The sequence below is a fragment of the Rhinichthys klamathensis genome, unplaced genomic scaffold (genome assembly GCF_029890125.1).
Source record: "Rhinichthys klamathensis goyatoka isolate OS25496 unplaced genomic scaffold, OSU_Roscu_1.1 h1tg000722l_1, whole genome shotgun sequence".
NCBI classification, from domain to species: domain Eukaryota; kingdom Metazoa; phylum Chordata; class Actinopteri; order Cypriniformes; family Leuciscidae; genus Rhinichthys; species Rhinichthys klamathensis.
In genome coordinates this window covers 576,105-597,713 of record NW_026607137.1, presented here as the reverse complement: position 1 = coordinate 597,713, position 21,609 = coordinate 576,105, and the positions used below count along the sequence as shown (strand labels likewise).

Sequence of the window (21,609 nt, the reverse complement as noted above, 5' to 3'; positions counted from 1 at the left end):
CGGATTTGGATCGGGCTCTTCTGAACGATACCCGATCCGGCAAACATGGCAGTATCGACCCCGATACCCGATACAAATATCGGATCGGTGCATCCCTACTTTTGACTAATGGAAGTTGTGCCCTAGAGTATTTGCTTCAAAATGATCTGAAAATTATCCTTTCTAATCATTCACATAACACCATAGATTGCTTTAAATTGTGAAAAACATTTTTTTGTTTGAAAGGCAATATGCGAATGGGCGTGAACGGCCCAACCCCCTCATGTATAATTAGGTGATTCTCACCTGAGAAGACAGATGCATTCATTTCATTCAGGTGTGTCACAAGAAAGAATGCAAGGAAAATATATATACATATATATACACACACACAGACATATATATATATTTTATATATATAAAATCAAAATATAAATTAAAGTCAAAAGCACATTTTTAGTCATACCTGGAAACAAATCCTGTTCAAATAGGTTATATGGGCCATTCAATAGAATTGGTTCAAAGTTAGAGTTGGAAACATCTTGAAAAGAAAATTGTCTTTTTCCATAAATCTCTTATAAAGTATTATTTTTTTAAAGTATGCCAATACATTTTTTATTATACATATTTCAAAGTTAAGGATTCATTATTTTGATATAGCCTAGCTGGAACAAACACTATAACAGTTGATAAGTTTATTTTTGACAAAACATACTATATATTTAACATATGAGCAGAAACTGCTAACAATAGCTTATTTGATGTCTATTTTAGAGTTAAAACTTTATAATCTATCCTAAACTAGTCAAACACACACACAGAAACATGATTCAAATTTAAACGGTAGGCTATTTTTGCGTTTACAGACACTCACGTTATTATATATCGCGATTAGAACAAAGCACAAGAATAAAACACTTACAGTTCAGCTCGCTCCTCGAAGTGAAAATAAACCAGCACTTGTTCTGAGGTAGGTAAATGTCCCAGGATTATTCCTCACAGCCGCGCAAGACGACAGTACATTAATCTGACTAAATAAAGTGTGTTTACAGAGTTTATATGGGCGTTTTACATGTCTCAATGTGTTGCTTCAGATCATTAGCGTTTGAATAGCGCGCGCTCTCCGTGGGCGTGTCACATTAGCGCAATAATGAGATGCGAGAACGGTAATGAGAATGGCTGACACATCTCTCTTTTTATATAGATTACATAAACAGGGAATATTCATTTTAGTTTTAAATTAGATAATTTAAAAGTACAAACTTAAATGATCATAAACATATATTGCTCATGCCTGGGTGAATAATATTAGCTGAGTTTTTTTTAAGTTTAGAGACGTGCTCCAGAAAAAAAGTTCACGGATACGGAGAGGCAGAACGCACACCCTGTTTATTTTCTTTATTTTACAAAAGCACAATATTTTATTTCGATTGTAGGTGGGCACATAAAAAAGTAGACATTTAACAATTTTTTTTAAAATATGTTTCATAACTCTGTATGACCAGAAATGATGGAGTAGTTTAAGTCTATTTTTCTGCTATGTGAAAAAAATCTGCCAAAATGCACGGGTGCGTTCTTGGTCCCCAGAGGGTTAATATCACTGTCTTAATACATTAAAGCCATGTAAGCTAAGCATTTTATTTTATCGACTTTCTATGGTGGAGAATTGCACAATGGACTATTTTGTATTATATTATTTTGATCTCCATGCCAACTCACCATGCCACAGTTGAGGTTCTTGTTCACCTTGCAGAAAGTATGAGGAGGAGTCTCGCCCTTGTTTGTGATGATGACGCAGATGTCAGTCACAGCCAGTGAGTTCTGCGGCTGGACGGGGTGCGCTCGGCGATATGTGATGAATATGCGCTGAGATGTGGCAGAGCTGTTGTTAACGTTTGCACAGCGGCCAAACGGTGTGGCCTCAATGACTTCACAACCCTGAATGACACGCTCTTTACCCTCGTACAGGACCCTACAACAAAGAACAAACACTGATCAGCAATTTAAAGGGTTAGTTCACCCAAAAATTCTTGGACTTTAAGATTTTCCACTGTGGTTTTTAATGTTGTTTTTAATGTTGTTTATATATCTATGTGGTGTTTTTAATGTGCTTTAAGACAAACCATGTGCATTTTCTATTTAAAACTGCAGTGAAAAAAAGACAATCTCTAAAACGAGGTTTGAAATTGCTGGTGTTTCTGACGTCACAAACTTTAGCATATCATTAACAGCGAACTAGAAGGGGTGTCTCGAAAGATGGCAGGTTACGGTAAACCAGTATATGATGTGTATTACTATGTTATGATGAACTATATGCCTTTCTCCACTGATGTTCTAATTTGTTCAAAGTGTTTCTGATGATTGGCAGACTCAGGCAGACTGAGATGGCGAATGTAAACATAGTTTGTGTAGCACATTATTAGCTGTTTGATACCATCGTCAAGCAAAAGGCTAATCATATCAATTACCGTTACGTGTCTGACGTTGTAAAGAGCAATTCCATTGTGCAGCGTTTACTTCAGTTGGCCGAGTGAATCAGTGAGCTGGTGTAAGTGGACTGGAGGCGGGGCTAATTAGTATATTCATGGATTCCGCATATACTAAATGAAGCAAGGGTGTAAAATTGCATTCAAGCTATGAGGCCTAAAGAGAATTTTTGTCACAGGAAAAGATTTTTAAATATGTAATTTTGGTGATCAAATATGAGTTTTAAGGGATAAAAAAGGGACTTTGAGTTGTTCCAAACCTGTATGAGTTTCTTTCTTCTGTTGAAAACAAAAGAAGATGTTTAAAAAAATGTTGGTGAATAAACAGTTGACGGTAGCCATCGACTTCCATAATAGAAAAAAAAATAAATACTACGGAAGTCAATGGCTACCATCAACTGTCTGGTTACCAACATTCTTTAAAATATCTTCTTTTGAGTTCAACAGAAGAAAGAAATTCATACAGGTTTGGAACAACTTGAAATGATGATGACAAAATTTTCATTTGTGGGTGAACTATCCCTTTAACCCACAGAAATGCACATTTAAAGAGACAAGAAATGAAAAGGCCCATTCACAGCAAGAATGATAACTATAAGGATAACCATAACAATAACTATATTAGCATCCACACCAGCGAACAGTAACGCAGTTTTGTTGTCTGCCGCTTTAAATGCTCGAGCTCTTTAAAGCAGAATGGATTCTGATTGGCTGTCAATGTTTTTATCGTTCATCAGCTGGAAAAGTTCATTCTGAAAGTGATCCCAACTATATTATTTATTTGTGCCAGTGTGCTGTTATCGTTATAGTTGTGATGTGGACTCTGCTATTCTTTCATATTTAGAACGATTATATCTTTATCATTATAGTTATCGTACTTGGTGTTAAATGGCCTTTAACTCTAACTTTTCTTGTGATGTGCCAATCTTTTGTCTGACTTAATTTTCTGTTCTTATTAAGAGTTGAACCACAAAAAACTTGCCTTTATACTGAATAGCAACATCTAGCCGTGTACAATAATGACACTGCAACCTTATGTTTAATTTGTCCTTGAGATCTTTTTTTTTTTAGTTTGACGATTGTTGATCACTCTATTGAAAGTCCATTTCCCCAAAACTGTTTTAAAAAGTTCATAGACAGATTAGCCTTATGTAAGTGCATTGATCAATGTTTATATGTGAATAAAAGCCTAAATTAAATCTGTTCATCACATAAATTCTATTCCGTGTTTTTGCTGAAAACCTGCCGCTAAAATATAGCCTATAGCTAGAAAAAACATGCTATATTTTCATTGATTAAAAAGATTTACTTTGAAAGACTGAAAATGACTCAAAGCTAAAATAATAAGTCCTTTTTTTATAGTCAGAAGCTTTAAGCCGTATTAATTTAACTGTCCTTTAAAAAAAATATGGTAATCTGCTGTAGCACCATAGTACTGAATAATAGGTGGTGTGCTGTTCAGGCACCCAATTATGCAGAGACACTCTCTCTGGACTCCAGAGAGCCCAAATGGGATATGGAGTATAGATTTAAAAGCTTTAACACAGTAAGTGCCATAAAATGCCATACTAGCGAGTGTATTACATCATATTGATATTTAATAGTGTGGCATGGTGAGCGAAGACAAGATACAATGGGTGTTGAGTCATGCCTTGGAGTGTGTTTATTTCAATTCACAATGAACATAGACTAAAAAGGGGGATTTTAGTGATAACTAAAAGGGGAAACGGTGTCCTTGCTGTGATTTGGTCATGGTGAGGATCATGGAGGGTAATGATTCAGGCAGGGGTGGGACTGACGGTTGCGACGCAGTAAACTATATCCATAAAAGAGTGAAGACCTTGAGCTGAATTTTAAAACTCACTGTCAGCTGATGCTGAATGGAGACCACAAATAGATTTTGAATGCATGTGCCCCACTTCTGTTATTCAGCTATGGACATGGGATAGGTTGATCATGGCAGTAACTAGAGAAATGGCGTGTATATTTAGGGTGCGGATTACAAAAAAAATAATAATAATAAAAAGAGGGGAGGATATTTGAATAAGAATATGTAATTCATATACAATGAAGAGTAAAGATACAGAAAGTAATTGTTTAAACTGAGTGAACTAAATTAAATACATTTTTAACAATTAACCTAAATTAGTGTTTTAGTACTTGAGACTGATTACATGATTGTGACAAGAATTTCCAACGAGTCTGGATGCCCTTGATTCAAACAGATCATGCAGACACCCAATGCTCTTGGAATAATGAGAATTACTGTTATGGCATCCACACTAAACAAAGTCATAAAAACCTGTTTTGGTTGACTTCATGTTTGACTTCTGTTTACATAATAATCTGTTCAAGGGTACAGATACACAGAGGGACAGCCATTCACCCTAAAAACTCACCCAACGTCAATGAGTGGGGGCTTTCCATGACCCCTCTTGTAACACAAGAAGAGTTCTGGGCTCTTGAGGCTGCCATGGTTGAGATTGGCCGGCTGGCCGCTGTAGGTGCTCTCAATGCATGTGAAACCTTCAGGCACAGTTTCTCCTGCAGACTTGTTGATGACAGCCAGGTCTGTGATAGATGCCTTGGGTCCACTGGACTTGGTTTCAGATAAATCCTGCTCTAGTGGTGTGGACTTGTCTGTGAGGCCAGCTACAACGAAGTAGTCCGTCACGCGGTGACCCTTATCCTCAATCATGGCTGGGCAGACCTGTTTGGAGAGAAGCAACTGTTGATTTTGTGCATTTATAGGTTTTGGAACTTTTGGGCACTTGTGAACATGTAGCAAGGTATGTTGTTATGGGAAGGAGGAGGCGGGAACCGGCGAACGTTTCAGAAACTTTAATCCAAAATAAACACAAAACGAAAGTAAAAGCGGCTGCCCCTCACGGACGACTGCCGCACACACATAAACAAAACATAACGTAAAGTCCAGGCCTGGTCCTCTCTCATCCTTCCCTGCCGTCGCTCCCCCTTTTATGCTTCTGAAGCTACGAGACCAGTGCAGCGCGAAGGTGACCCTCATTAGTAATCACACCACTGTCCAATACAGTACTGTGCAAAAGTCTTAGGCACGTTAGTATGTGTATATATATACACAGTACCGTTTAAAATGAAGAAGTCTCTTGTGCTCATCAAGCCTGCATTTATTTGATCAAAAATAAAAAATAAAACATGAATATTATGAAATATTATTACAATTTAAAATAATGGTTTTCTATTTTAATATACTTTAAAATATAATTTATTTCTATGAAGCAAAGCTGAATTTTCATCAGCCATTAATCCAGTCTTCAGTGTCACATGACATGATCCTTCAGAAATCATTCTAATATATTGATTTATTATCAATGTTGGAAACAGTTGTGCTGCTTAATATTTTTTTGGAAACTGTGATACTTTTTTCAGGATTCATTGATTTATTTATTTATTTAAAATGCAGTTCTTTTTGCTCAAAATAGAAATCTTTTCCAACAATATAAATCTTTACTATCACTTACTATTCACTTTACTATTTACTATTTATTTCTGAATTATGAAGATTTTTGATGTAAAAATCATACTAATATTATATGCACGGCATTGCACGCCAGAAAACATAAAATAATAAAATAATGCAGTTCATGGCCCCTTTAAAATTTTAGTACAAATTGTAATAGGCAAGGCTTAAAAATGGATTAAAAGGATAAACTTTCATGATTGCGTAGCAATTTTTTTTTTTTTTTTTTACTTTGCAGCTGCCAAGATTAACTAATTGTGAAAAGTCAAGTCAAGTCACCCTTTATTTATATAGAGCTTTTTACAATACAGATTGTTTCAAAGCAGCTTTACAGTGACAACAGGAAAATAATGCAACAAAGATTGTTTCTAGAAGAAAATAGCGTCACAGTCCAGCTTAAGTAAGTTCTGTGATGGTTCATTTTGTTGTAAAAAAGTTGTTAATTTAGTTTATTAATATATAGCCGCTCTGGAGAAAACCGTGATGTCATCATCCAGCTCAGTTCAGTTCTCATATAATGGTGTCAATGAAGGCAGAACAATAATATTGTTGAAAATTTTAATTAAATGTCCCCAACTAGCCAAAAGCCAAAGGCGAAAAAGGCGACAGTGGCAAGGAACCAAAACTCAATCAGGTGACAGAATGGAGAAAAAACCCTGGGAGAACCAGGCTCAGCCAGTGTATGATTATGATTCAGGCAGCATTATAGGTCAGAAGTCAGATTGGATTGGAACATTCAGAATAAAAAGTGATGATTACAGCATAATATTTAGATCTACTTCCACTGAATAGAAGGTTGCAGCAGTGAGCACAGCCGCAGATGCCAGTCTGTTGAGCACATGAATGCTATGACTTTTCCATTTCCATCTGCACTCTTACGAATGCATCATCATAACTAACTCAGTGCAAACATTATGTAAATAAGATATTTATTGAGCAGCGCAGATATCATCATTGATTATAATAGGAGTTTTGGTGAAAGTGCAGAACTCAAGTTGCTGACCTGCGCTAAACTTAGTGATTTACAGCTCCAGCGATTATAAAGGGTGAATTATTTGATCAAAACCATTTAGACACTGGCTTCATCTACAGATGCATAAACAGCAATAAACAAATGTCTGACTGTACATGAGTCCTCCTCACATATTAAAACAATCACTGATCACAGATTAGGCATTAGAATTATTAACACGGTTACTTAGATATCGCAGCATACTACTATCGGGTCCATATCTTTTCTGAAAAGTCTGTTTGCAAAGTATGTGAAGAATTGCAGCTTGTTTAACAAAGTATATACACAGTCAAATGAACGAAACAAACAAATAAAGCCCTACACGTTTTTAAGCCCTACTGTTCTAGTAGTTTTTTCTGTTTTCAATATAACGCAGCAGTGGGTTGGGGTGCAATGATGTAAAGGTACGAGTTGATCTATGCACGCAAGTCTTGTGCGGATATATTCATCTCTATTAGGTAATAAAAACCAGAAAGTAAGAAATTAGTCAGTTTGGCAACTTGGTTTCAATAAAAACGAATCGGTTCCCTAACGTAACCTCCGTTCTCTCTAGATGAGGGAACAAGTATTGTGTAAGCTAGCTTACGCTATGGGAAAGATTAATCTTTTCTGAAATATTGAAGCCAAAAATTATCCTTAATTTTGTATCCATTGTCAACGCAGTGCAGCAGCTGCAGACCTTGAGCGGGCTAGCTAGCGAGCTCATTGGTTGCTCTGCGGCAACTGCTGCAGCCTATGGACGGACAGAATGAACTCGCGTCCAATGAGAGGCGCTCGCGCCTTCATCACGTCACAGCCCGCCAAACTGGGCGTGACTAGAGTGTATATTAGCGAGGTCCGAAGGCTGCTTCCCTGGTTTTCATAGAATGAAGCGAAAATCGCTCGTGGCGCGAGCACGGCCAGCTACGCAATACTCGTTCCCTCATCTAGAGAGAACCGAGGTTACGTTAGGTAACCGATTCATTCTCTTACGAGAGGTTCTCTCGTATTGCGTAAGCTAGCTTACGGTACGGGAACCCATTAGGGCTGTTGGAACGAATTTCGAAATTCGAATATAATTTCGAATATTAAAAAAATCAATACTATTCGAATGCTGAAGTTACTATTCGAATATTGTTTTTTTATGTATATTTAAATTTTTTTATATATATAAACAGGAAAGAGGCCGCACTATGCATAAATTGTTTTATTTGCACAAACGCGTTTCAAGAAGGCACGCGCCGAAACGCGTTTGTGCAAATAAAACAATGTATGCATAGTGCGGCCTCTTTCCTGTTTAACGTTATTCTAATCATCAGGCCAGCATTCTTAAAGTTTAAGTTTAATCATTGAGTGAAGCCTGCTCCTATTCCCATTCATTATTTTTTTTTTATATGGAATCTTGCCTTTCTCGCCACCTTGACTTACACACATGTGAAAATGAAATGCTTTTGTTTCGTCTGATGAACAATAACGTTTTTGAATCGTAACACAATTGTGCACGTTATCCACGCTGTATCATCATAACAATACTGTCAAAAATGGTAAATGTTTAACAACGTAAAAAAGCGCCCGTGAAGCGCAAATATCTTGGTGAAAACTCAACGGATTCGGCGAGCACCAAACTCGTTGGAACCGTCTAGTCGAACTGAAAATAACGATATAAGTTTCAGAATTTTTGGTGGTGTTTTAGCGGAGATATTAGCCGAAAACCATCGGTAGCGCTTCAACCATATTCAGCACGAATAAAATGTTTATTGTAATGTTAGATATCCCTCTAGTGGACAGAACGTGTAACAACAACCACATGCTATTGGCATTGGTGATCCATAAGCCTGAGTAATGTCGTAAATATTAATAATAGGATGAATTTGAGCATTTAATATTCGAATATTATTCGAATATTAAATAAAATAAGGAATGGATTTCGAATAGTATTATAGAGGAAGATTGACAGCCCTAGAACCCATTGTCGACAGCCCTAGAACCCATTGTCAACGCCGTGCGCGCCAAGCATCCACAGCATGAGCCCAGGGGGAGAAAACCCCGGGGAGCCCTATAAGTGGGGAAAACATTTTGGTCAGCAAGAGTGCGGGCCAGTGTATATGTAATACATAAGCACATAGTGGGAAAAAGACAGAGCGGCAGTGTCGGTCTGTGGAGAGCAGAGATGTATAGTAAAGAAGTAGAACTACTTCACTACTGTACTTAAGTACTAAAAGGCTGTATCTGTACTCAACTAGAGTATTATTTTTTTCTCCTATTTCTACTTTTACTTCAGTACATATTTTCGATGAGTTTAATACTTCTACTCCGATACATTTTTTATGTGCTGCATCGTTACTCGTTACAATTATAAAAATGTTACGAATCATTCCAAACCCACATAATCACTGCCAGAGCGGTAGATGGCTCTGTCAACAGGTTTGATGAAGCTGGCTCATCGAGCGAGTCAAGCGATCAAGAAGAGTGCGCGCGCTCGTTCTACCGTTCTGCCTCTCGATCTGCTGCCTGCCTCCATTGAGAACACTTGAGATTTGTTAGTTTTTTTCGAGATGGAAGAACCAGAAACACCACCTTCAACTTCGAGTGATCGTTGCGCCGGTGGCGGTGTTTTCATTTGTTGGAGTGAAAGATAATTCATATAGAATGTGCGAGGACGCCGACGCACTGAATCGTTCTTTGTTTTTAATAGTTCAAAGTTACTATTAAATTTAATGTTAATACCTTGACAAACTATACATCATTAAAAAGATATAAGACTCAAGGTTTAGTATTTGACCACTATTTTATTCTGAGAAACTTATAGTGACAGTTATTTCTTAATTTGTGTCAGGAGTAATGATAAAATGAGTCGATACCATTAATATGAATTATGAGCGTCAGCCGCTCCCATTAAAAAAAAACCCTCCCGTGTAGTCGTCATGAAAGCGCTTGACCAAACATGTCCCTCAGGGCTTTTAGCTTGTGCAGTTAAATATTGATAGATTTTCATAGATTTACGTCAGATGTCTTTAGAGAGGAATAATATTTATTGAATTTATACCCAAAATAGGCCGATGCAATCATTATGAGCTTTGGATACTCTGATATACTGTATTTTCAATCCATACTGGCAGTCTGAGGGCGCCCTGTGCACATTAGTCCATATATGGAACACGTGAAGAAGAGCCATATCATGTGACATTCCAGGAACTCCCTGACATAAAGCTTTCAGATATTGCTGTAACATGCAGATAAATACCCAATAAGCTGTGAAGAAAAAAGGCACAAGCAGGGAGAAGGGTGAGATGCTTTACTACATAATACAATACTTGTACTTTTACTTTCAGTACTTTAGTAAAAAAATTTTTAAACTACTTGCAAAACTTAAGTAAATTTTTTTTGAATATTTTAGTACTTCCACTTAAGTAGGGTGCTTAAAGAGCACTTCAACTTCTACTCAAGTCACTTTTTTGATAGAGCACTTGTACTTTTACTCAATTCTGTGTCTCTAGTACTTTATACATCTCTGGTGGAGAGTTTCCCATCAGTGCAGCTCACCAGGAGAGCTGTAGCGTATTAGACCGCTAGTAATTTTGCCTGCAGGGCGGGTACTTCCAGATTGTAAAATCTGACAAAGGTGGAGGGGGAAGCCCAGCCCGCTGCCACACATATGTCGTGAATGGAAATCCCGCTGGACCATGCCCACGAGGAGGCCATGCCTCTAGTGGAGTGAGCCCTAATGCCTAACGGGCATGGCAGATCTTTTGACGCGTACGCAGCAGCAATAGCGTCCACTATCCATCTAGACAGTGTCTGTTTCGAGGCGACGAGACCCTTGGCGCGCCCTCCGAACGAAACGAAAAGCTGCTCAGTGCGTCTGAAAGAGGCAGAGCGCGCAGTATACAATCTCAGTGCTCTCACAGGGCAGAGGAGATTGGCGTCACATTCGCTATCGGATGTTGGCAGAGCCGATAGGGAAATGATCTGCGCTCTGAACGGGGTACCGATCACCTTGGGGACATAGCCGTGTCTAGGCTTTAAAATGACCTTGGAGTCATTTGGTCCAAACTCAAGACACGCGGTGCTGACAGACAGCGCATGAAGGTCTCCCACACGTTTAACTGATGACAAGGCAGTCAGAAAAACGGTTTTGAGTGAAAGGTATTTCACATCCACGGATTGAAGCGGTTCGAAAGGAGGGGCTTTCATAGCTTCGAGCACTAAAGAAAAATCCCAGATAGGAACCGATGGGGGGCGCGGGGGGTTCATCCTTCTAGCTCCCTTGAGGAAACGGATGACCAGCTCGTTTTTTCCCAGTGACTGACCGTGCAGGGGTTCAGCGAACGCTGCGACGGCCGCCACGTATACTTTGAGCGTGGATGGGGACCTGCCCTTATCCAATAGCTCTTGTAGAAACACGAGCAGCGGCGAAACCCCACATGTCCGTGGGTCCAGATCTCTGTCGGTGCACCATTTTAAAAATACAGACCATTTGGACGCGTAGAGTCTTTTCGTGGAAGGAGCTCTAGCGTGTATGATAGTGTTCATAACTCCTTCTGGCAAAGAGACGGGTAGTTGTTGATCACCCACGCGTGCAGCGCCCAGCGCTCTGGGTGGGGATGCCAGATCGTGCCGCGAGCTTGAGAGAGGAGATCTGATCTCACTGGAATGGTCCACGGGGCTGTCAGTGACAGCTGCGCAAGCTCCGGAAACCATGTCTGATTCTCCCAGCGCGGGGCTATGAGGAGCACCGAGCAGCGCGTTTCCCTGATCCTCTGTATTACCTGTGGCAATAGCGAGACGGGAGGGAAGGCGTAAAGCGGGCGGTTGGGCCAGTCTGGGCCAGCGCGTCCTCGCTTTTCGAGAAAAATACTGGGCAGTGAGAGTTCTCCTCTGACGCAAAGAGGTCTATCTCTGCTCTGCCGAATAGGCGCCATAACATCTGGACTGTTAGAGCGTGCAGGGACCATTCCCCTGGGGGAATATTGTCTCTGGACAGTCTGTCTGGGCCGTCGTTCAGGTGGTCTGGCACATGCGTCGCCCTCAGCGAGCGCAGATGGCACTGGGACCAACTCAGTATGCGTTCTGTCAGATGGAAGAGGTTCCTGGACCTGACACCGCCTTGACGGTTTAGATAGGATACCACAGATCTGTTGTCCGAACGGACCAGGACGTGGTGACCCTGAATGACCGGGAGGAAGCGCACGAGCGCGTACTCGACCGCTATCATTTCCAGACAATTTATGTGAAGGAGCTTTTCCTGCACTGACCATAGGCCAAACACCGGTGAGCCCTCGCAGACCGCGCCCCAACCCGTGTTGGACGCGTCTGTCGAGATGACTTTTCGGCAAGATACAGCTCCCATCATCACTCCCCGCTGATACCATTCGGCTACTGTCCAGGGCTGCAGAGCTGAGATACAGGTCTGAGTCACTCTGATCGGCTGGCGGCCTGTGGCCCAAGCCCGGCGAAACGCGCGGGTGCTTAGCCAATGTTGAAGCGGGCGCATGCGCAGTAAACCCAGCTGGAGTACTGCTGAGGCTGAGGCCATGTAACCTAGCATCTTCTGAAATTGTTTCAGAGGCGTGAGGTTGTTCATCTGAAAAGATGCGGCTAGTCGCTGAACGCGGTGCGCGCGCTGTGTTGATAAGCGAGCCGTCATAGCCACAGAGTCTAGCTCTATTCCAAGGAAGGAAATCGCTCGACTGGGCTGAAGTGAGCTCTTGGTCCAATTGATTGTGAGACCCAAGCTGTTCAGATGACTGAGGAGAACTGTCCAGTGAGACAGTAGCTCCGTGTGTGATTGTGCCAAAATCAGCCAATCGTCCAAATAGTTCAATATTCGCAAGCCCTGGCTCCGCAGGGGTGCGAGCGCCGCGTCCATGCACTTCGTGAAAATACGGGGTGCTAGGGACAGGCCGAACGGAAGGACGGTGTATTGAAAAACCTGACCGTCGTGATTTATCTGAATCTGAAAATAGGCATCTTTCAGATCGAGAGATATAAACCAGTCCCCCTGGCGCACGTGCGCGAGGAGTTTCCTGACTGTAAGCATTTTGAACGGTCTTTTCACAAGCACCCTGTTCAAAAATCTGAGATCCAAAATCGGTCTGAGGCCGCCTTCTTTCTTGGGAACAAGAAAATAACGGCTGTAAAACCCCGACTCGCTCAGAGAAGGCGGCACTCTCTCTATGGCCCTTTGGCACAGAAGGTTTGCTATTTCTGAACGAAGCATGCAGGCTGCTGCCGCGTTCACAGTCGTTTCGAGCCGCGCTCGGAAGCGGGGAGGGCGGCGATCGAATTGTAGCAAATAACCTTGTTTTATCGTGCTTAACACCCATTTGGATATCCCTGGGATAGCTTCCCACACTTTGAAGCGTAGCGCTAGAGGGTGAATGGCCAAATCGCCCTGATTGCCACACACAGCGAGGTGAACTTAATGTGTGAGCGCGCTTATTGTGCTTATGCATGACGGCTCGCAAACAGCAGGGACAGGCTGTTCTGTGAGTGACTTCCCGATTGAGGTGAATTGGGAAAGAGTCACATCTGTTAAGTGATGCGCGAGCATAGTCACGGGCACGGGACTTACATACAGAGAGGTGATGGCTGGCCGTGTGACAGAGCGGGCAGAGAGGGGGCGCGCGCACGGGCTCGTGGGCGCGTTTGTTGACTAACACTCGAGCGGGTTGTGCCCGCTTTATGAGAGTGGACTCTGACAGGGACACGGGCAGTGTAATGCTTGTGTGTAGGGGTGAACACTGGGTTGTGGGCACATTTTCTACACATAAGGCATGTTTGCTCTTTAAGAGATTTCTCTGGGTCGCCGTAAAAACGGCGTTTGGATGCAGGCAAGCGGGTAGTACCACCGGCTTGTTGGCTGCTGTATACACCACTTCGGTTTCTCAGGTTTCAGCGCGATCCGAGGCCGAGGCCCGCGGGGGGGGGCGGCGGTCTGCGGCGGCTGTCTGAGCGCGATCTAGGGCGGCCGCCCTGTCGACGCCGAGAAGTCTGGCTGTGCAGGGTCTCGTGCAGGAGGCTGGTCAAGTGGGCGGCCTGCAGAGGAGCTAGCGCGACGAGGCAGGAAAAGGTTCATGGCTTGGGTGGCTTTCTGGACTTCTGAGAAGCGGTCGACAATGCCACTCACCGCAGAACCGAAGAGACCGGAAGGAGAGAGCGGCGCGTTGAGGAACATGGCGCGTTCAGTTTCTCCCATGTCGGCAAGCGTTAGCCATAGATGTCTCTCGGTCACAGTCAGCGAGGCCATGCACTTCCCCAGGGCTTGGGCTGCAGCTTTTGTGGCGCGAAGGGAGAGATCCGTCGCGCTCCTTAGGTCTGACACAGCCTCTGGGTGCCTGTTTTTCTCATCCCACTCCCGAAGAAGGTCTGCTTGGAGGATTTGCAAGACGGCCATGGAGTGCAGAGCGGATGCGGCTTGGCCGGCGGCGGCATAAGCGCGGCCAACACAAGCGGAAGTGGTTCTGCAGGCCTTAGACGGGAGCGCGGGCTAAGACCGCCATCTCGCAGAGGGCGGGCAAAGGTGCGCTGCGACCGAATCCTCGACCGGAGGGATGGAAGAATAGCCCTTCTCGGCGGCGCCATCCACCGAAGAGAGAGAGGCGGAGGCATGGGAGCGGGTCCTGGCCGATAGAGGCGCGCTCCACGACTTAGTGAGCTCGGCGTGGAGTTCCTGCGCGGTGGCGGCTCTGTAGAAAGCAGCCGTCGAGTCTGTTGGGGGCCTGCTCAGGGGGCGGTGACAACTCGAGCCCGAGGCTGTCGACAGCCTGTGTAAGGAGGCGCATTAATTCCTCTTCGACTCCGGCGCGGGTCCTGCTGGATTCGTGGGCCGAGGAGGAGGCGAGGGAGCCTGACCACTCCTCGCTGTCTGAAGCCATGACGGAACAGCAGTCCTTTACCTCCGCCTCGTCATCCGAAATGGCAGCAGTGCGGCCGCTCGGCGGCAACTGCGCGTCCGGGGAGGGCGGGGTTGAAAGCGAGGCTCGAGGGAGAGGCTCCGGCGAGACAGTCGCTTCCAGCACCGGTTCCGGCGGCCTTTGGGAGCGGCGCTTCTTGCGCGGCGAGACGAAAGGCGGCGCGGCGGCTTCGGCTTTGAACGCTTCGAGTCGAGCCCGCAGGGGTCGACATTGGAAGCTCCTCGCAGAGGTCGCATCCGCCGTCAGCGAGAGCGAGCTCTGCGTGCTCCAGTCCCAGCCAGAGAGCGCAGATGAGGTGGCGGTCTCCGGCGCTGAGAGGGGCGCGGCATGAGCCGCAGGTGGTGCGAGGCATCTTTACAAAGACGCTCGTGCTCTTTTGTGATAGTTCACTGAGGAACTAGCTAGCCCTAAAAAGGATACGTCACCGGATGGCGTAGCTTGCCGGATGGCTGAAGGTGGCGAAGACGGCCCGCTTCTTCAAGCGCTGTCCAAGCTCGCTAAAATGCCCCTCAGACGGCGACGTGGCTTCTGTGGATCAGATGTGAAGAGCTTCGCTGAAGAGATGAAAATCAGGGATGCAGCCTTCGGACCTCACTAATATACACTCTAGCCACGCCCAGTTTGGCGGGCTGTGACGTGATGAAGGCGCGAGCGCCTCTCATTGGACGCGAGTTCATTCTGTCCGTCCATAGGCTGGAGCAGTTGCCGCAGAGCAACCAATGAGCTCGCTAGCTAGCCCGCCCAAGGTTTGCAGCTGCTGCACTGCGTTTACAATGGATACAAAATTAAGGATAATTTTTGGCTTCAATATTTCAGAAAAGATGAATCTTTCCCGTAGCGTAAGCTAGCTTACGCAATACGAGAGAACCTCTCGTAAGAGAACTGATTTTGGACTAACAAGTTAGTTTTAAGTTCTGAAAATTATGGTATGTTTTTATAGTAAAATTACTTATTGTATGTAAAAGATAAAGGAAAACTTGATTTCTCAGTTCATCAGTTCATGACTCCTTTAAGTCTGGCTCTTTTATAAAAAGAGGGTTTATTTTTAAGTAAACCTGAACCCAAGACCCACAAAACAAAATGCACAACCTTGTACCAACAAGCAGCCCTTCTACAAAGTGAGTTGCTTTGTTCTGGGATATGCATAGAAAAAAACTGAGTGCATGGCACAGTAGGCACTGCAATCTGCCAAGCATAAGTTCAGTCCTGCTGTGACTGGCATCATACATAAAGAGTCTAGAGAGAGTAACGCCAACCTGCACTGCTGTCAATGAGGCTGAGACTATGTAAAAAATAATGTGAACTCTTAGCCATACCAAGCTGTGGAGGGCACAAAATAATGTATTTTTAATGTTCTTGACATGGCTGTATACTAGGGATGCACGATGATATCGGGACAACATCGGTATCGGCCGATAAAAGCTTAAAATGACCATCATCGGCATCGGCCGATATGAATATTTCTGCCGATGAGCCTTGCCGATAGGGTGGCGTGTTTCCTATGCGCACGTGACGCGAACGAAGCATGAGCGCCAGCAACTTAAACTTCCAACTAGGGGTGTGCGTCTCACGGTTTTTGATCGTGGACGATTAAAATGTCTCCACGATCTGCTTTTGAAGAAAAATCATAGTATCGTGCATTCTATCAGTTCAATTCTGGCGCCTTCATCTCAACATACTGTACAACGCGACGTACATTCACATCACATCACATCGCATCACATCACATCACATGTAAACGCAGAGGTAGAGTTACACTCACGGTCACGGGACACCGCAATTCACAAAAGTTCATTATTTGTATGTGCGTCAAAGTCTTGCTAGGTAAACATATCATTCACGTGCTGATGCGCTGTTCTAACATCCGCTTTTCTGAGCGCGTTACACCCGACGCTCACAGGAACTAAAAGCCTGTCACAGAGTCTGCATACTGGACTAATCTTTCGAGTCTTATTGCGCTGATACTGTCAAATACACACACGGTTTACATAAAGTTGGTTATGTCTAAAGTGAAAGCAAACAGAGAAAATCTGCTTGTCAAATGCGTGTATATTAGACGCGTCGCGTGCAGTTCTTAAAGAGACAGTATAATATGCTGCCGCTTGTCCTTAAAGAGATACTGCACCCAGAAATAAAAATTCTGTCATTATTTACTCACTCTAATGTTGTTCCAAACCTGTATTCATTTCTTTCTTGTGCTTAAATATACTATGGAAGTCACTGAAGTACAGCAACTGTTTGGTTAGCCACATTCTTCCAAATAACTTTTATAATTTCAACAGAAGAAAGAAACTTGAGAGAGTAAATGATGACAATTTAAATTTTGGGGAGAACTATCTCGTTAATGTTAATAAAACAACAAAACATAAAGAGGAAAGAGGAAATCACTCACTGCTCTTGACTGAGAACTTTAATAGAAGCTTTAATAAGCTTTTTTTGCACTTAAAAAAAAACACACAAATATATCCGTATCGGTATCGGGCAAAATTAGTCTGAAAATATCGGCATATCGAATATCGGCCAAAATCCTATATCGTGCATCCCTACTGTATACAAGCCACTGTTTTATTAGCGCTTACTGTACTAAGGCTCACCCCTAAAACCCCAAACCTTGTGAACCAGAACATCCAATCTAACCTAACTCCAACCAGCAACAAATCAAAAAACCCTAGCAGCCATCTAGAATACCGTAGCAACTGCAAGTAAAACTGAACAACACAACTGCAAGTGTTTTTTCCCCTTAATTTTTCAAAATGTTATGAACCTCATTTAAGCACTCCATTTATATCACTAAAAATATCAGTATTATTTATAAAAAAAATGTGTCTATTTTCTAACTATTTCAAAATGTGACTATGGCTCATGGGAGTGTGTGAAATTCTTACCTTGAAAAAGACAAGGTGCACAGTTTCGAAAGTTTAGGAAGCACTTCTCTAGAGGGTTTACTAAATCTATAATCTCCAATCCAAGAGAAACTCAAGTCAGCTCACTAATGAGATGTTACATGGTTACCTGCCATGTAGAAGTAGCTTACAGAGAACTAATTACAGGTACAGCCTACCCTAAGCATCCTGAGGTTAAACGCAATGCTTCAGGGCACAACAATTATAAAACAGGATTAAAAAGCTCCTGAGGTGCTCCTATCCAATACTGATTCTGTAAACTTCACATCAGGGCTACACAATTTTGTCAAAACTCTTCTTTTTTTTTTGTGACAAATAGTGTGATTTCTGAATACTGTGATTTGAACTTTGATATGGTAAGTAAGCATTCATCTCGTGAATTGTTGAACAGCAGCCAGTTAGATATAATAGTACCAAACAATATGGCAAGCAATGAATTGTGTCTCCAAATTAAATCATTGTTTGTATGATAATAGGGCTGAAACAATTAGTCGACATTATCGACAACGTCAACAATGAATGACAAGTAATTTCATACTACTAAATTTTGGGAAAAAAAACAGGTTTTAATAATTGGACCAAAAACCTCAGCACGTAATAACCTAGAATACTGTTTAACACTTGATGGCTGCTCTGACAAGTCAGTTAGGAACCTGGGTGTGACATTTGATAGCAATCTTTCATTTGAAAGCCACATTTCGATTTGTAAAACAACATTTTTCCATCTTAAAATACACTGCTCAACAAATTAAGGGAACACTTAATCATCACAGTATAACACCAAGTCAATTAAACTTTAGGGATATCAATTTGCCTAGTTAGGAAACATAAGTGATTGTGAATCAGTTTAACTTGCTTTGGTGCAAATGAAAGTGACAACAGGTGGTTTAGAGAGGCAACAGCAAGACAACCCCCAAAAAGGGAATGATTTTGCAGGTGGTGGCCATAAACAATTGTTCTCTGCTTATTCTTCCTGACTGATTTCTCTTTAATTTTGTTTTGTTAGGATCCTTGTCACTGTCTGTAGCCAGAGAACACCAGAATTGGCAAGTCTGCCATTGGCGCATCATTCTCTTCACGGATGAGAGCAGGATCACACTGAGAACATGTGACAGACGTAAAAGAGTCTGGAAATACAGTGAAGAACGTTATGCTCCATGCAACATCATCCAGCATGACCGGCTTGGGAATAATGGTCAGGGGAGGAATATCCTTGGAGGGTCACACAGACCTCCATATGCTAGCCAATGGTTCCCTTACTGCTGTTAGGTACCAGGAAGAAATCCTTAGAGCCATTGAGACTTTAGGCTGGTGCAGTGGGCCCTGGGTTCCTCCAGGTGCATGATAATGCCCTGCCTCTAGAGCCCGACCGATATATCGGCGCGCCGATATTATCGGCCGATATTAGCCATTTTCCTAACTATCGGTATCGGCCTTTATAAAGGCTGATAAATGAATATTTTTTTTTAAATGTGGTGCGGTGATTCATGTAAGGGTGGCGCTGCCAAATAAAGCACATAAAAGCTGTCACAAAGAACTGGCAAAAGTAATGATTGTGAATACATCAAATATAGCAAGGAGACATTTTAATGTTTTATTAATAAACAAGTGTTTTCAGTCAGTTGATGACGCTGACTCGCGATCTTCAGTGAACACGCCAGAGAGAAATGCACATTTCATACGGATTACAGCAGAGAGCAGTCTGTCTTTCGTTTTGAATTGTTCTGTTTAAAAGTAGACATTTCAATATAGATATATTTCAGCTGAATTTTGGTTAATTTATGAGACGAGTTGCAGTTCACGCACCGGCGACTCCGTGTCGAGATTATCTATTGTCTGCTATATTTACTATTTATTAAATCCAGGCAATTGGTTGATGAAACATTGATTCAAATTAAGATACAATTAATACAAAACGAAATTCACTTTAATGAAAGGGTTTGTGCTTTCTGTTTTGAGGGCTCTGTGAAAGTTTTAAAGTCTTTTAGTGCCGCATTCAGAGCGCTCACGTCCGTTGTTTTTTCCTCATAAATGCGAACACGAAAAATAAAATAAAATGAATATTTTATGTTCTGTTGAGAGCCAACCCTTCTTCATCCGGTGGGTAGTAGCCTATTAGGCTACTTTTGATTTGCGCAGTGTAATTCACAGAATTGATTTCTCTGCTACCAGCCTCTGTCACGTATTGTGTGAGCTTGTGATGGAAAGTGCGCAGCTGAGAAGTCCTGATTATATTGTCTGCTATATTTACTTCTTATGTATTAAATCCAGGCAATTGGTTGATAAAACATTGATTAAAATGCGTTGCGCAAGCGACAAATCTCCGACAGTAAACTGATGCCCCATTACTTTATAACAGGCGCTTTTTCGCGTCTAACAGCTGTTGCGACGCGAGCAATAACGGCCGCGTCCGGTGTAGACAGTGTTGAAGCTCATTCTGCCTAACGCTATGCTACACAAGCAATAATTTATATAATTACAACACTATGTTTCACGTTTAGTACATTTTGCGTACTACTTAGGCTATTTAAAAATAGTATAAAAGTACTGTAGGTCTACATATGTAATTAAAAACGTTTTCATTATGATATTATTCATTTTACTTTAGTAAAAAGATCTGAGTTCTCCCTCCACTGGTAGAGATTAGAGGAATTAAGACTAAAAATAGAAGATAATATTTTACATTAAATTAATACATGATTAACTAACTGTATTTTTTCTATGTACATTTCTGAAATGCACTTTCTGTAAAGCTGTTTTGAAACAATATGTATTGTGAAAAGCGCTATACAAATACATTTGAATTGAATTGAATAATAAGGTTTTGTCAGTGACACTTTTGATATATTTATTGATATGTTATGTTTTATATAACGTGACTAAATTAAAAGACTAAGTCGTTATTTAGAATATAATATAACATGCAATGCAAACTAGTTTGATTACAGCTCAAATGTATCATTCTCATTCTATCATCACCCTGTCTCCATTACATATCTTTGTCACACAAGTGTTTGATCACCACATTTGAGTGATCATTGCAAAATGTTTAAATATTTATTCTGTTTATACTGTGTATTCTATATACAGTACCCATCAAAAGTTTGTACACGCCAATAGGAAAGTGTGTCCAAACTTTTGACTGGTACTGTACTATAATACACATACATAATATTGCTACTGTATTATAATATACACATAAATAATATCGGCCGATATATCGGTATCTGGCTGTTTTTTATCGGTATCGGCATCGGCCCCCCAAAATCCATATCGGTCGGGCTCTACCTGCCTCATATGGCTACATTTATAGGCAGTTTTAAGATGACAAAGGCATTAATGCCATTGACTGGCCCTCACGTTCCCCAGACCTGAATCCAATTGAGAACCTCTGGGACATTATGTATCGTATAAAGTGGATACAGGCACGTGGGATCCATACACACTACTGACTTACATTAGGAGCTGCTGTGATGAACATCATGCAAGTTGGATCAGCCTGTAACAGCGTATAATTTTGAATCTAGCCCTCAGTGATTTTGGTTTCCATTGACTGTTCCAACAGTTTCCTTTGACTGTTGCCACAAAATTTTGTTCTTAACATATTATAGAATTTATATAAATAGAGGTTTTCAAATTGAATAAAAATACTTTGAGATGTGTGAATTCATGCATTCATAACCTCAAGGCTGGATTACTCTAATGTTTTACTGGGGGGTTGTCCTGCAGGCAGGCCAGGTTATACGCACCCTCAAACGCAAGCAAGAGCACCCTCAGTTTATACAGTAATAATATATTGGCAAAACAGATTCGGCAAACGCTTCTGTGCATATTT

The 21,609-nt window shown here is 42.0% G+C and overlaps 1 protein-coding gene across 3 annotated transcripts in view; it reads right to left on the bottom strand.

Moving 5' to 3' along the window:
- The window catches only part of dennd4c (DENN/MADD domain containing 4C), a 127,556-nt gene that overhangs the window by 80,356 nt on the left and 25,591 nt on the right, over nucleotides 1-21,609 (bottom strand). For all 3 annotated transcript variants that reach the window (XM_056242336.1, XM_056242333.1, XM_056242335.1), the window contains exons 2-3: nucleotides 4,865-5,175; nucleotides 1,699-1,951 (exon numbers count right to left, since the gene is read on the bottom strand). In XM_056242336.1, coding sequence (XP_056098311.1) covers nucleotides 1,699-1,951; nucleotides 4,865-5,163 — 552 coding nt within the window. In that variant the 5' untranslated portion in view covers nucleotides 5,164-5,175. The remainder of the gene's footprint in view (nucleotides 1-1,698; nucleotides 1,952-4,864; nucleotides 5,176-21,609) is intronic.